We start from the raw sequence: 16,110 nt of genomic DNA, 5'->3' as shown, positions 1-16,110 counted from the left end.
TTTTAGGAATTCTTATATTTTTCTGTAAAATTTGCCATTTTTATGTTTGTTTATTTTTGCCAAGTTGCGTTTCCATCCCCTTGAAAGAAAATACGTGCCGCTGTGGATCCATAGATTCCTACGCATGCCTAGAAGGAGGTAGGCCTGGAGATAAGCATCGGTTCAAATCTGATTTTTGTTCATTCTTAATAACGTGATTGAAAGCAATCCTGGCTTTCCTCAGAGCTAGAGAATCTTTTGTTTAGTTCTTGCTTTTTATTTATCTATTTTTTTTTTTCGTTTTGACTTGGTTTTAGCTAATCGACTGAATCTAAATGGCCACATTATGTACGCATACGGTAGCGCTTCTCCAACATATACCTTGGTTTCACAAAACATTCTTAGTTCGTCCTGTTTGTTCCTTTGTAAATACATACGGTTTCTGCTGTTATTATGTTATGTTATAATTATTTGTGAATTTATGATTCCGGCATTATTCATAATGCCTGTATTGACCACCAACCATAGATCGTATGAGCTGAACTGTATCAAGTGGATTCATAGAATATCTACCAAATAAACTGGAAATTGTTCGGTTATTTTTCAAGATAATGTTAAATAGCTTCATCAAGTTTTATCGTGAAATACCCTGTCGCATAATTAGTAAATACTTTGATTTGTTAGGAAAAAAATGATATAGCTGTTCAATCTAAGAAAAGGGGTACTAATCATGCCAAAGCTTTTCTTTTTTCCCCTACTACACAGTTCGGTACTTATGACTTCTCATAAAAAGGTATATGACTTCTCATAATATGCGTATTGTCTGAGGCTTTGTTCACATTCCCTCCCCAGGTCAGCATAAGCCTACGTGCCTGAAGTATATTGTTTTTATTGATAATTAAATTTTTTTAAAGGAAATTGTTTTTCTAGTCGTCCTATTCTTCTTCCCTTTGTCTTTGCCAGTGAGCTCTGTAACGTCTTATAACTTCCTTATTTCGATTTTTTACTTTGAAACTATTTGAATGCTACAAATTGGTTGTATCGGCATCTTTTTAGATTGTAGTTGCCCTTGTAGTTTAACCCAGGACCCATTTTTGCTCTAACCAAGGCTTTTCGGTTCTGTAGAACTTGTATTTTCGAGCTTCATGTTCTCATTTTCGCGGCAATCAAGAAGCTGGTTTCAGCTTCGATCAGACAAGCGGTTCTGGGAAATCCAGAAGAATTCATCATTAACAAATAATGTCCCAAGAGCAAATTTGTTGTCTAGGTTTTATTAGATAATACGTAATTTCTGCTTTAGGTAGGGTTGCACAAATAAGAGTTCTTCTCGTTCCTTCTCACAGGGATTTTCGCGAAAATGCTCTCCAGCTGTGAGATCCAGAAAAGCTTCTGCCCCTAACCAGTATTTTTGCATTAATCGGACACTGAATCTTTGACACTGAATTGGCTAAATTTTAGCCAGTGCGAAAAAGCCCCAGTAATTTTTATTTCTATAAATTTTTAATAGCGGTTTTCAGAATTATAAAATGATTTTGTGAAAGCGATCTGACTTTCACATTCCTCTGCCTTTTTTTATTGGAGCTATTCCCTTTGCCATCATTGGTATAAAACTTAAAATTTAAGCATGAATTCATAATTTTTACAGCGGAGCAAAACCAATAACTAGAATTTTTTTTTTATTGCACTTGGTATTAACCAAGTGACATATAGCGAGCGCAAATTCTGTCGGTCTGTCGGTCTGTCTGTCTGTCTGTCGGTCTGTCCCGGTTTTACTACTTGAGGCACTTCCAGGTAAGCTAGGACGATGAAACTCGGCAGGCGTATCAGGGACCGGACCAGATTAAATTAGAAATAGTCGTTTTCCCGATTTGACCATCTGGGGGGAGTTGGGGGCCGGATGATTCGGAAAATAGAAAAAATGAAGTTTTTTAACTTACGACCGGGTGATGGGATCTTAATGAAATTTGATGTTTGGAAGGATATCATGTCTCAGAGCTCGTATATTAAATCTCGACCAGATCCGGTTGACATTGGGGGGGAGTTGGAGGGGGGACCTAAAATCTTGGAAAACGCTTAGAATGGAGGGATCGGGATGAAACTTGGTGGGATAAATAAGCAGACGTCCTGGATACGTGATTGACATAACCAGAACGGATTGGTGGGGAAAATAAGCAGAAGTCCTAGATACGTGATTGACATAACCAGAACGGATATGCTCTGTTTGGGGGAGTTACGGGGGAGGGTTAATTCTTAAAAAATAGAAAAAATGACGTATTTTTAACTTTCGAAGGAGTGATCGGATCTGAATGAAATTTTGAAGTTTGGAAGGATATAGTGTCTAAGGGCTCTTATTTTAAATCCCGACCGGATCTGGTGATATTAGGAGGAGTTGGGGGGAACCTAAAATCTTGGAAAACGCTTAGAGTGGAGGGATCGGGATGAGACTTGGTGGAAAAAATAAGCTCAAGTCCTTGATACGTGATTGATATAAACGGAACGGATCCGCTCTTTGTGGGAGTTGGATGGGGCGGGGTGATGAATTCTGAAAAATTAGAAAAATGTTTGTTTTTTAACTTACGAAGGAGTAATCGGATCTTAATGAAATTTGATGTTCGAAAGGATATATTATCTCAGAGCTCTTATTTTAAATCCTGACCGGACCTGGTGACTTGGGGGAAACAAAAGGGGGGAACCTAAAATCTTTGAAAACGCTTAGAGTGGAGGCATCAGGATGAAACTTGGTGGGAAAATAGGCCGAAGTCCTAGATATTTGATTGACATAACCGGAACGGATCCACTCTCTTTAGGGGAGTTGGAGGGGGGGGGGGTTAATTCTCAAAAATAAAAAAAAAATGAGTTATTTTTAACTTACGGAGGAGTGATCAGATCCTGATGAAATTTCATGTTTGGAAGGATATCTTGTCTCAGAGATTTTATTTGAAATCCCGACCGGATCCGGTGGCATGGGGGGCATTTGGGGCGGGGGAAATAAACACTTGGAAAACGCCTGGAGTGGGGGGATCGGGATGAAACTTTGTGGGAAAAATAATCACAAGGCCTAGATACTTGATTGATATAACCGGAACGGATCCGCTCTCTTTGGGGAAGTTGGGGGGGGAGGATTAATTCTGAAAAATTAGAAAAAATTAGGTATTTTTAATTTACGAAGGAGTGATCGGATCTTAATGAAGCTTGATATTTAGAAGGACGTCGTGACTCAGATTTCTTATTTTAAATCCCGAACGGCATTAAGCCTCTGATTTTCCTTTTAAAGCAATCTATTGATTCTTAGAATTTTGCTAGAGCTCATACCATATGACCTCTTGGCTCTTCCTACCTCGTCACAAGTGCCACATGAGCAATTGCTCTTGTTTACTTATGAAAAAGGAAGAAAATGGCCCCTTTTTTCTTTTTCATGAAGCTGATCCTTGTAATTAAGAAGAAAAGAACATTGAGGCATTATGTGTGTCAGGACAATAGATGACAAATGACTAGGAAGAATAACCCAGAACGAGTGAAAAAACAATGCAATAAAACAAAAACTAAGACACAAAGGAGTACTTTATCACAAGCGGAAATGGAAAACAACTTTAGGGGTAATTCCTAAGGAAAGGGGATGACCAAACTTTTTCTCCTTCAGTATATGCTTGCTATGCAGCCCTTCAAGACTTGTGCTCCAAGTTCAGCTCGTATCACAGCGGTATGCTTTGAACTTTTACAATTTGTTCCTAGATTAGTCTTGCCTCGCTCAAACTTGACAGAAATATTGATTTGAGTGAGAATGATAACAGTTAAGTGGGTATGAGCCCACATCTTTCCTTAATTAGTGGGGGAGTGTGGAGGTCTATGGGGGCTAACAGATACTCTAGTAATTAGAAGTTAATAACTGTTAAAGTGGCGGTGGATAGACAGCACCCTTTGATGAACTTTTAATAACAGTAACACAATTACGAAAAAGAAAACTGTTGTTTATTGTTTTGTTGTATTTTTAGTTGTTTTTGTTTTACCTGATATAGAAGGCATTTTCAACTTTTTTTTTTCATAATGATGGGTTTAGAGCTATTCCCAAAGCACTAATCGAGGGGGGGGGGCTTTGGCTCAGTCTTGAAAAAGATTTTAAGGGCTTTCCAAAGTATACAGATATAAATGCCTTTTTAGTGTAAAGAAGACATAAATTAAAATTTGAGCTCAGTTCTCTTCAGAAAACGGAAAGCCGGAAAAATGTTCCCAAGGTTGGGAGATGAGGTGGAAATCCATATCCCTTGGATATCTCCTGGGCTATGTCTTCGTGTCTAGGTACGAGTTACTTGTTTTGTTGGCATTGCAAATTTCTGGCTCATTAAGCTGAATAAAGATATCTGACGCTGCCGTCGGCTAATTGAGAAAACCGGTGATTTATAAGGTATTTACCGATGGATACCCTTTTCACTTGTTTACCCAACGTTGGCTTGGGTAAAGGGTATTCTGCACAGTATCTAATGGATGTTTATCTAGTTAAGTTCCAAGAACTTTGTTATATTATGGCTTGTGAATATATAAAACATTCTAGCCCCTTGCTGGGTAATCTGATCCAAAGATTGGCTTCAGACGTTCTCGATTCTTTTGCTGTCAAAAAAGAACGATTGAAATATAAATTTCGAAAAAATAAACAAGATTACGAATATGGTAGAAGTCATTTTTATACCAAAGGTAATTGTTGTTAAATTTTTTAAGTTGAAAAATTAGGGCACAGATCTAGTTGAGCTTCTTGCTAGCAGCTGAATTAGAAAGCAGCTGAATTAGAAAGCAGCTGAATAAGGTGAATGAAACTTTCAGGTATGAATACAGGGCCTAGAATATATCCTGGGAAGGCGTTACCAAGCTACCATTTCTACCCTTTATCAAGATTTTTTCCTAAATTTAGGAAATAGATTTTCAAATTTTTAGAACCTTTTAGGTCAAGATTGAGCATTTGAGCAATGCATCTTGGTAAATACACTTGGTAAAATTCTAGTTAATTGACTTCTTGCTATCTCAGAAAGGGTTTAGGTTAGTAAAATGAAACTTTCAGGGATGAATCTACAGACCAAAGTATGTCCCGGGAAGGTATTTTGAAGCAACTACCTCCACTCCTTCTAGCTCTACAGGGCCCTGACCTTTGATGACCTTTAAAAATACGTGTGTTATAAAAGTGAAACTTTGCAAAATAGATCTGCTGCTTAATTGAAGTACAACAAAATTGTTTTCAGCTTCATAACTTTGCTCAATTCCATTTTATAAGGTTTTAAAGATATACAAATGTATTTCCTAAATTTTGAAAGAAAACATTGAAATGGCTCAAAATTCTACTCAAATAACAGGAATTGCGTTTTTCAGAACTAAAGGCAGAGAAAAAGCAACGAGTAACTGAAAATTAAGGTAAAATATTGTTTTGTCAAAATTTCAATAGGTATGACCTGTCATGTAGGCAAATTTCAGGGCCCTCTAGACGGAAAAGGAGTGGAGGTGGGTACTTTAAAACACCTTCCCGGGACATACTTTAGCCTGTAGACCTATCCGTGAAAGTTTCATTTTCCTGACCTAAACCGTTCCTGAGATAGCAAGAAGTCAATTAACTAGAATTTTACCCACTTTTATAACGCCAAAATTGTAAAAGGTCTTCAAAGGTCCTTTGGAGTGGGATGGAGTGGAAGTAGGCGTTTCAAAATATCTTTCCAGGAAATCATTCAGGCTTTGGATTCATTCATGAGTTTCTTTCACCTTCCTGAACTAGGCTACATGTCACTAAAAGCAACGCTATAGAATTTTACTTATCTAGAGACGCTGGCGGATGCAGGGGGGAGGAGGGACCACCCCCAAGTTTTTTTTTCTGGAGCCCACTTTCCATGTTTTTTTTTCTTTTTTTAGAATATTTTTTTCTAAAAAACACCTTTGTCACATTGGCCCCTCCGGATTTCGCTCATTGGTGCTCTTGTCAAATTGGACCTCCCCCAAGATTTTGTTTTCAAAACGTCCCTGTCTAGAGAACTTCATCTAAAACCTTTGATTTTTCTCAACTTGATTGTTTCTCAACTTTTTTTTTGGAATTTTGCTAAGGCTTTTGTAGCAACATTTTTTATTGATAAGGCTAAAGAAACGACTAGTTTTTATCATCATTTAAAAATGATTAAATTCAGCAAATTCCATTACATACATTGGGATACAGAGACTTTCCAGGTCATAATAAGAAAGGTTTTGGTAATTTTTAGCGAATCCTAACGATATTAAATTACAAAAAAGTTTTTCTTCAAACCAAAATAGAAAGCGACGTTAAAACTAAAGGGAAAAAACATAACTTATCCTATATACAAGAAGAGTTACATCCCTCTTAAGTCCCCCTAAAATCTTTTTAGGATCCGGGTAGAAAGGTCTCGCCACCCCTGGGTACGTACGTTTCTTTTTTTTTAGTACATTTTAGCCTTTTTGCGATCTTGTTGAGGATCGGATTATTGCCGTGGAAGAAAACAAGGAGGATAAAATTTTGCTCTAAAAAATCGTATTGGATTTGTAAAAAAAATAGTCGAAAATCCTTTCCCTGTTTAAAGAAAACCATATAGGAATCTTAGGTATATGAACCTAGTATATCACGCATTATGTGTCAGGTTTTGGTTTGGGAATTGAGCTTTTGATTCTTGGACATTTTTGCAGCTTTGGACATTCGAGGTTTGGATGCAAGTTGCTCATAAATTATAGTAACTTATATTAGTAACAGAAACTCTTCCTGTTGTCCCGAGGAATGGAAGCACTAAATATTTATTTAATCTAAATTATTTTCTACGAAGAATACCTCTATAATTACCATACTCCCTCTTTTCACCTGTCTTATAAAGGTAGAGTTTTCCTAAAATTATAAACCTGATTTTCGGAATATACAATTTCAGTAAAGATTAAAAAAATAACTCGAGTATTTCGAGTAAAATTCAGGAGCTTTAAATTGAATGCATAGAATCTATGTCTTTAGAAAAGGTTTTACGGTTTCCGGTGTATATTTTGTTGTTAGTTGACGCTTCTGGTTATTTAGATAAGTGCCCGTTAACTGATGATGATTGTGGTTTTACCCGCAAAGAAATTACTATCTCAAAATAAAGTAGACAAATTAATATCAACTTTACTTCCGATTGGACTGGAGAGAGTAGGGCATGACTCATAGTTTTTTGTTTTTTTTTTTACAGATCGGACTTTCATTACTAAGTCTCAGATATCTTCTCCAAGACCAGTTTCTACAAGTCTTCCCACTTTATCTGATCGGCCCCCAGTATTACCTGCTCGAAGTAGTCCTACCACAACTCCACCTTCTACCCCAAAAAGATCTTCGAAAGTTCCTGGCTCACCTGTGCTATGCCAACAGAAATCCGCTTCTGGTCTACGGCCTCTCCCCCCTCTGCCACAACTTACTGGTTGTCAAGGTAGAGTATATTTACCTAATTAGCTATGCTTGAAAATCGAACTCTTTTATGGTAGCCTACATTTTGCATGGTCAGGTTTGAAAAACAAGAAAGGTAAGTTTGTTAAGTTCATTGCCGTAATCGGTCGCGGTCAACTACACAGGCAATTGTGACCCGGCTTACAGAGCTTACATTTTCGAAGATGCTAGCTTCATAGTTTTTGAGGGTAATTAACACTTGCTGAAGACAAGCGTAGGGTCATTGGCTATCTTACAAATTGACCACCCTTACAGCTGAGAGTTAGGCCATCAATATGCAAGACTAGAGGAGGCTATCGTGGAGTTATTTATGGTGTTGCAAATCTTGCAAACGAAAACGTTACGATTTATATAATACCCTTATAATATAATTATACAACCTTATTATATAATTATAACAACAAAATTATTTATTTTTTACCCACAAAAACACTATAAAAGTTTCAAAATGTGGAATGAAAAGAATTAAATACACACAAAAAATGCAAAACATACAAAAAAACGAAAAATAATGACTATAGAATTTCTTCATTAAATAAACACAAAAATTAAAAAAAAACACATACATAAACAAAATAACGAACTATAGAGAAATTAAAAAATAGAACACATTAAATACACACAACGAATGAAATTCACAAAAGAGATCAACCAACGAAAAATAACTATAGACAAAATTTTACAAGATGATTATGCGGAGAAAGCCCATCAAGATCAATACCTGTGTAGCTTTTCCAACTTTAATGTTATATCAGGTACAATATATTTACCAATTAGAACCCGATTACGTGTCCAAGGAGGAATGAAAAGGAGAAACTTACAGTACCTGAAATAACTACTCCGGATTTTTTTTTAATCAATTTTTCTTAGGATGGGGTAAATTCCTGCCGTATAAAAGACTGATTGATCGTATTATGTAGAGTAGAGTTTTGCCAGTGCCAGTCTTGTATATTTCCCTCGATTGGGAACAATTTTCCCACATCCAAATTGTATTCTTTTAAACATGTCGTAAATAGTACGCTGACAAAAACTGGAAAGATTATTAGTAAGGCTTATGCCCAGCCACCGCAAAGGATCAACAGACGGAATAGAGAAAGTGTCGCATAAAAGAGGAGATGAAGAAGTTGAAGCGAAAGATAAAAACTCACACTTCTCTTTATTCCACTTAAGGCCAATCCCAGAAAAAGTATTGGAAACAGAAGATACCATTTTGGAGGGACCAGTTTTAGTCCGACTAATTGGGAGCAAATCTTCAGCATAAGTAAGATAAGAAACATCTGAAAAATCAGATACACACGTAGAGGATATTTTTGCAAGCTCGCCAAAAATAGAAGTTTTTAAAAGTGTAGGTGACAAAACGCCACCTTGTAGTGTAGGTGACAAAACGCCACCTTGTCTTACGCCTCTTTTAATTTTTATAGTAGTAGTTGGTGAAGATACAACTAAGGAAAGGGGTAGAATACCAATATTGTAGAAGCAGAATAACTGAAAAATTTTAACTCTTTTAACTTTTAAAGTAGTAGTCGGTGAAGATACAACTAAGGAAAGGGGTAGAATATCAATATTGTAGAAGCAGAACAACTTAAAAATTAACACCTGAAATATAAAGGGAATAAAAAAGCTGGGAATGGATTAAACTGTCAAACGCTTTGGAAAGATCTAAAGCAGAAATATAGATTCCTTTACTATTAGAATTATTATCCAAAAGAAGAGATGCTAAATACGATGAGGATGCTGACAACCCACCCCAGGCCGAAAACCAAACTGGCTCTCCCCTTCATTAGTTCTATTAATTAAATGAAGAAGAATTTTGTATTCAAGTAATTTACTTATATTACAAGGAGCAGTAATGGGTCGGTATGAAGAACAACAGCAGGAGATTTTCTCCGTTTTAATATTGAACTTGTAGTGCTCCACAGGAAACTCATAGATAACTTCGAAGACCACACTGCCTTTCCATGACGAAAGTAAAACAGTACAAAATAGGGATGATACATTTTATTGACAGTGAATAGATAAAAAATTATTTAACTGGATATTTCGAACACATATACAGTGTTCATCATCAGCAATAAAACTAAAAAGACATGAATAAAAATAAACAAAATTTATACCTAATAAACTAAACTTTTTTTGTTTAACTTTTTACTTTAAACTTTTTTTAATTTTGTTTATTCTTATTCTATGTCTTTTAGTCTTACTCCTGATGATGAATACTGTATATGTGTTCGAAATATCCAGTTAAATAATTTTATATCTATTCACTGTCAATAAAAAAGTATCATCCCTATATTGAACTGTTTTACTTTCACAGGAAACTCTCTGGAACACTAGATGTGCATATACACATCTGAAAAAGTAACTGTAAATGAAAAACAAGTACAGGGCAACCTTGCAAAAGATCAACTTTAGACATCCCATCTGTACCAGTATAATCAGATTTTAAATTCTTAATACCACTACATACAGCAGGACATATAATGGGAATTGCATGTCGCTGTGAAATACGGATAGAAAAAAAGGTGCAATGAGGCTAGATTACAAGGCACGGAATAGTTAACAACGCACCCTGATCACAGGCAGCCACAATCTTTATAAACTCAAAGCCAGAATTTAGCTTTGTTTTTCACAATCTTTAAATCGGGATCTGTTAACCAGATTGATTTTTGAGTACCAATACGGATACGTTCGTAACGAAACAGATCCAAGTATTTAAGCTGCAATAAATTATAAGGTACACGTATAAGCGAAAGAAGGAATGTAAACGTTGATATGTATAACGAGATATCTGCTATTTTCCAATTATACTTTGAAATCCATTTTGATTTCTTTTTGAATTTCAAATCTCTTGAGCATAGGGAAGCGAAAAAACCACAGATAGTGGTAGGTGGTCAATATCATGATCATCATGTACAGTTACAATCGAAGAATAAATAGATGAAGAACACACAACGTGGTCAATGTCAGCAGTACTTCCAGATAATGGGTATGGGTGAAGGGTAAAGATTTAAGAATGATGCGGTAAGCGGGAGACAGTCAAGATCATAATCCTTTCTAACACAGTCAGTAGTGATATTTGTATTACGAATACCGACCACTATGTAATTTATAGATTGAGACACTAAGTGTTTAATTTTCTCAGAAAAGCAGAAGCCTTAGCAGAAATTGTAATTCAGCGATTAGATCTATTACCATGGGGAAAATATGAGTTGATCAGAATAGATGATCCATCGCGGACTGCTAAGAAGTATTCATCATGATGAGAAAAGATAGGGTTGGGGAAATGTGCATCACGCTTAAAGATGCATGCAGACCCCCGATGGATGGCTACCAGTTACCCTGGCAGAGGTCAAAAATGCTATGTGGTTTGGACTTCGACGCAGAAAATTAAGGCTAGTTGAAATAAAAAAAAAATGCTCTACTCTTTGAATTTACTAGATCACAAGTTTGCAGAAAAACTTATCTTATTTCCTTATTATATAATTACCTTAATATACCTAATTACGTAATAGAATATATGAAAAAACAAGTGTTTTTAACTGCAAGTAAGGAGCGACATTAAAACTTAAAACGAACAGAAATTATTTCGTATATGAAAGGGGTTGTCCCCTCCTCAACGCCCCGCTTCTTACGCTAAAGTTTGACTCTTTCTCACAACTCTATTTTTTAAAATAATAAAACACTTTAGCGTAAAGAGCGAGGCGTCGAGGAGGGGACAGCCTCTTTCATATACGGAATAATTTTTTAGAATAAACTTTTTCTAAAAAACATCTTTGTCACATTGGCCCCCCAGGATTTCGCTCATTGGTGCTCTTGTCAAATTGGACCTCCCCCAAGATTTTGTTTTCAACACGTCCCTGTCTAGAGAACTTCATCTAAAACCTAAAATGTTTTAACATTTTAAATCTAAAATGTCGCTCCTTACTTTCAGTTAAAAATTTTTTTTTGTACTTTTGATTTCTGAACGTTTTGAATTAATACATGTTTTGATTTTGGCTCACCGCACATGATTAATTAAAATGAATAATTGAATAATTATTTTTTTCGGCTTAATGGCTTTCTCATAGTTTTGTTCGGACGATTTGATAAAAAAAAAGGTGGCAGAAGAAGCCTAGTTGCCCTCCAATATTTGGTTACTTAAAAAGACAACTAGAAGTTTTTTTACGAGTTTAATAGTAATAAATATACGTAACTTACGAATTAACTTACGTAACGAACTTCTATATTTGTTTATTTTTATCTCGTACATAAGGGGGTTTGCCCCTCGTCAATACCTCGCTCTTTACACTAAAGATTGAATTTTGTCCCAATTCTTTAAGAATGACCCCTGAATCATAAAGGCCGTTGAATAAATAGTTGAAACTACTAAAAATACATTACCGTAAAGAGCGAGGTATTGTGGAGGAGATGAAACCCCTTACTTACGTAATAATTTCTTTTCTTTTTGGTTTTGATGCTGCTCCTTACTTCCAGCTTAATTTTTTTTTAAATTTATTTTCTCATTGTTTTTTTTTGTTAAAAAATGCTAGAAAATCCTGCAGCCCCTTCATGGAAATTTTCTTCCCTCATGATAAATTCCTCAATGGAAAGATCCTCCCCTGTAACCCCCTCCCCCGACCCATCTCTTCCCCCTCAACATGAAAAGTCCCCCTTAAAACGCCTATACACTTCCCAATAATCCTTACAATGTGTAAACAATGGTCAAAGTTTGTAACTTGCAGCCCCTCCCTTGGGGACTGTCAGGGATTAAGTCGTCCTGAAAGACATAATTATTGGGTTTTCTAACTATGCTGAAAGAATCGGCTCCCTCAGAATTTTGATCTGGTGACTTTGGGGAAAAAATGACCGTGGGATTGGGCCAAGGTGCCCTCCATCCTTTTTGGTCACTTAAAAAGGGCACGAGAACTTTTAATATCCGTTAGAATGAGCCCTCTTGCGACATTGTAGGACCATTGGGTTGGTACGATCACCTCTGGGGAATAAAAAAAAAAAAAAACACAAAACAAATAAACACGCATTCGTGGTCTGTCCTCTGGCAAAAAATACAAGATTCCACATTTTTGTAGATAGGAGCTTGAAAATCCTACAGTAGTGTTCTCTGATACGCTGAATTTGATGGTATGATTTTTGATAAGATTCAGTGACGTTTAGGGTTTTTTCTCCCCTATTTTCTAAAATAAGGCAAATTTCTTCAGGCTCGTAACTTTTGATGGGTAACACTAAACCTTATGAAACTTATATATTTGAAATCAGCATAAAAATTTGATTTTTTTTTATGTATCTATTTGTATTAAAATTCCGTTTTTTAGAGTTTCGGTTACTATTGAGTCGCGTGGCTCCTCAATACAGTTTGTGGTAACAGTTCGTTACCACGAACTGTTTGATTACCTGAATGTATAATAACCTTATTATAGAATTATAATTATCTACATTTTTTGTGAAAACTATGTTGTCTTAAACCGATACTAAATAACCTTTTAACTATTTTCCTTATAAATATGCATACATGAAGTAAATAAATATAGATAGAATAAAGATTGGACGGACGTAGGTATTTCAACCTTAAAATGGCTATATTTCTTCAAATTGGCGTTCTGTATACATACTATTTTGACAACCATGATACATTTAGCCCTTTTGATTTAATTCATTTCCTCGTCGACGTTGCCGGAAAGGTTTTAACTTTATACCGTAAGCCGTTCCTGAGATATTGTAGGTACACGCCCTCTTTGACAACCCAGATGCACATAATGGTTTTTATTTAGTTCACTGTGCTCGTAACTTCCCCTGAAGGGTTTAACTTAGTATCCTTAGCTCCTCCTGAGTTATTGCCAATAAAGCATTTTGACAACCTCGATGCACTTGTTGTCATTCTATTTAATTAGATATTCCCTTCACATTTCACGAAAATTTCAGCTTACTTTTGCCAACCTGAATGACTATAGTGTATTATCGTTTAGTTTTATATCTCCCTCAACACGCTCTTAAAGTTTCTACTGAAAGCCCTTTGCTTTTCTGAGATATTGCAAGTGTGCCCTTCTGGATGTATATTGTGTCTGTTCGTTCTTTTAACACTCGCCTCAACATTCCCTGAAAGTTTCAACATAATGGCCTTAGGCGTTGTTGAGGTGGGTTTAGGGGGATGTGGTGTCTTTGGGTTAGTTCTTTAGATGTCTAATGTTCCATGATTTGGTTTTAAGCCTCCTTCAAAATCCTCTTTAAGCTCCAGTTCAATGCCCTTAACTATTTCTGAGATATTTCTAATAACTACGCCCTTTTGACAACCTGAATGTACGTAGTGCGTTTTCATTGGGTTCGGCATTCCCGTTCACCCCGTGGAAGTTTATATACCTTAATACCTTAAGCCTTTTTGGAGGCCAAGTGCCAAACTCGCACCCCCTCCCTCTTTTCCAATAACAAAGCCTATTTTTCAACAAAGGGTAACTTGCCCAACTTACATATCTCGTCCTAGGGGTTTGTGGAGGGTCATATCATCCATGGAGGCACAGTTATCAGATCTGTTGTCTATTCGGAAGACGTGGCTATCTCAAACATTAATCGGACGCCTTTGGGGGCTAATGTGGGGGCCTGCACTAAAGAAAAATAATTTTTGGGAGGGAAGCTGGTTGCCTAATAATATCTTTTGACTCTTGAAAAGAGCACTATAAATTTTGTTGTCCTATTGAATGTGCCCTTTTCAAAGTTTGTACGACAACCCCTTCTATACAAAGTGGCCCGGTTAAGAGAAAAATAGTACGCTGAATCCTATTGCATTTTACGTAGGCAGCGCTATTGCGCTAAATCATAAAATAATTTATTCATAGGTTATTATAAAGAATAAAAAAAATGTACATTTTCTTAGACCTTAGTTCCTCCAGAGCCATCGGTGGCGCATAGGGCATCGACAAAGCCTCTCCGTTCGTCCCGCATTGATGCTGCAACGATGACGTCTTCCTATTCAGGTAGCAGTGATGTACCAGCCGTCCTCAGATCTTGTTCATATGTTCGTATCAATGTATTTTTGGGATAACCTCGCTTTCTTCTACCGTCTGGTTTTCATTCATAGACTGTTCGAGGAAGGTGACTCTTCCATCCGATGAAAGTGACCCAGATATGTCCACCGCCTTCTTTTCAGCAACTCAATGACTGGAGGTTGACCTGTTTTTCTGCGTATTTCTGTATTTGAAATTTTTTGTCACCAGCTTGTATTCAAGATTCTTCTGAGGCTCATATTTTCAACTGCGAGGATCCTTTTTTCAAGCTGGGTGTTTATTTTCCAACATTCACTTCCGTAAAGCAGAATTGAGAGTACATTTCTGTTGAAGAGTTTAAGCTTCAGTCGCATTGAATATTTATTACTTCTCTGAATAGGCTTCAATCTATTGAAGGCACCTGTAGCTTGCCCAATTCTACGTTTAATCTCGGTTGAAATATCTCTATCACAATCAATCCTTGTTTTTGCAATAGAGAACAAGTGGTGAGCTTGTTATGACCATGCTCTTCGATTTGTCAATTTCGATCTTTGGCCCGACATTCTATGCATTTTCGGTGACAGTGCAAAGTAGCTGCTGCAACCGTTCTTTAGACTCGTCGAGAAGGACAACGTCGCCTGTGAAGTCCAGATCTAACAGTTGCTTGTTGCTTACTTTTACCCTGTAGCCCGATGTGAATCTCAGGGCATAATCCATTATAATTATAAAGAGCATGGGGGAAAGTGCACACTCTTGACGAACACCAGACATGATCTTGAAGAATCTGGTTGTACCGTTTTCGGTCTTTGCGCAACATTCCGATTCTTCATAAAGCGCTATAATCATATCTACTATTTTCTCAGGAATTCTGTAGTATATCAGAACTCTCCACTAGTAATCTCGGTCAACCGAGTCAAATGCCTTTTCAAAGTCAATGAGTAGGAGGTAGAGTTTTTTGTTTCATTCTTTTGATTCTTCGACAAGCATTTTCACTACGAATGTTAGATCAGAACATGATCTCCCAGTTCTGAAACCATGCTGCTCTTCTCGTAGAGTAGTGTCTAGTGCTTTTTGCAGACCCTGCAAATTGACGGAGGCTAATAGTTTAGATTAGACAGGGAGAAGTTTAATGCCTCTCCAGTTATAGCAGTTCACCGAGTCTCCCTTTTTGAAGAGTTGGACTATAATGCCTCTGCTCCAATCACTTGGGATTCTCTCGAAGGTCCATATTTTGAGGGATAGCCGAACGGATATGCAGGTACTAATTGAGTACTTCAGTATTTCTGCTGGAATGCCATCAATACCCGGGGGTCGTCCATTTTTTAAATTCTTTGCTCTATGAATGATCTTCTCAGCATTCGGATGACCTGTATTGATGTCTAAATTTATAAAAGGGATATCAGGTACATTTGCTCGGTCACGGGTTCTCGGTATTTTGAAAAGTTTTTCGAAATGGGAAGCCCACCTCTCGTCAATTTTTTCTGGATCAGATATGTTTAATCCATTTTCGTCCTTGACAAGGGTGACTCGGCTAGCGCCTTCTTCAGCTAAAGCTGCTTCCTTTTCAAGGAACTGTCTCTTGTCCTTTCTTGCACACTATTTTACCTCTTTATCTTTTTCTTTGTATAATTGTTTTATTGCCAGCTCTGAACTCCTTGTAGTAGGTATGAACGTGGCCTGGTTGAGTGCCTTTCGTTCGTCAATCAGTTTCAATGTTAC

General features: G+C 36.8%; 1 protein-coding gene across 2 annotated transcripts in view; it reads left to right on the top strand.

Moving 5' to 3' along the window:
- Window positions 1–16,110, top strand: part of LOC136029923 (uncharacterized) — a 119,957-nt gene that overhangs the window by 60,379 nt on the left and 43,468 nt on the right. For both annotated transcript variants that reach the window (XM_065708450.1, XM_065708451.1), the window contains exon 8: window positions 7,170–7,403. In XM_065708450.1, the coding sequence (XP_065564522.1) occupies window positions 7,170–7,403 (234 nt within the window). The remainder of the gene's footprint in view (window positions 1–7,169; window positions 7,404–16,110) is intronic.

The sequence above is a fragment of the Artemia franciscana genome, chromosome 8 (genome assembly GCF_032884065.1).
Source record: "Artemia franciscana chromosome 8, ASM3288406v1, whole genome shotgun sequence".
In the NCBI taxonomy this organism is placed as follows: domain Eukaryota; kingdom Metazoa; phylum Arthropoda; class Branchiopoda; order Anostraca; family Artemiidae; genus Artemia; species Artemia franciscana.
Note: the sequence above shows the minus strand (reverse complement) of the source record. Positions and strands in the feature narration are given on the sequence as shown.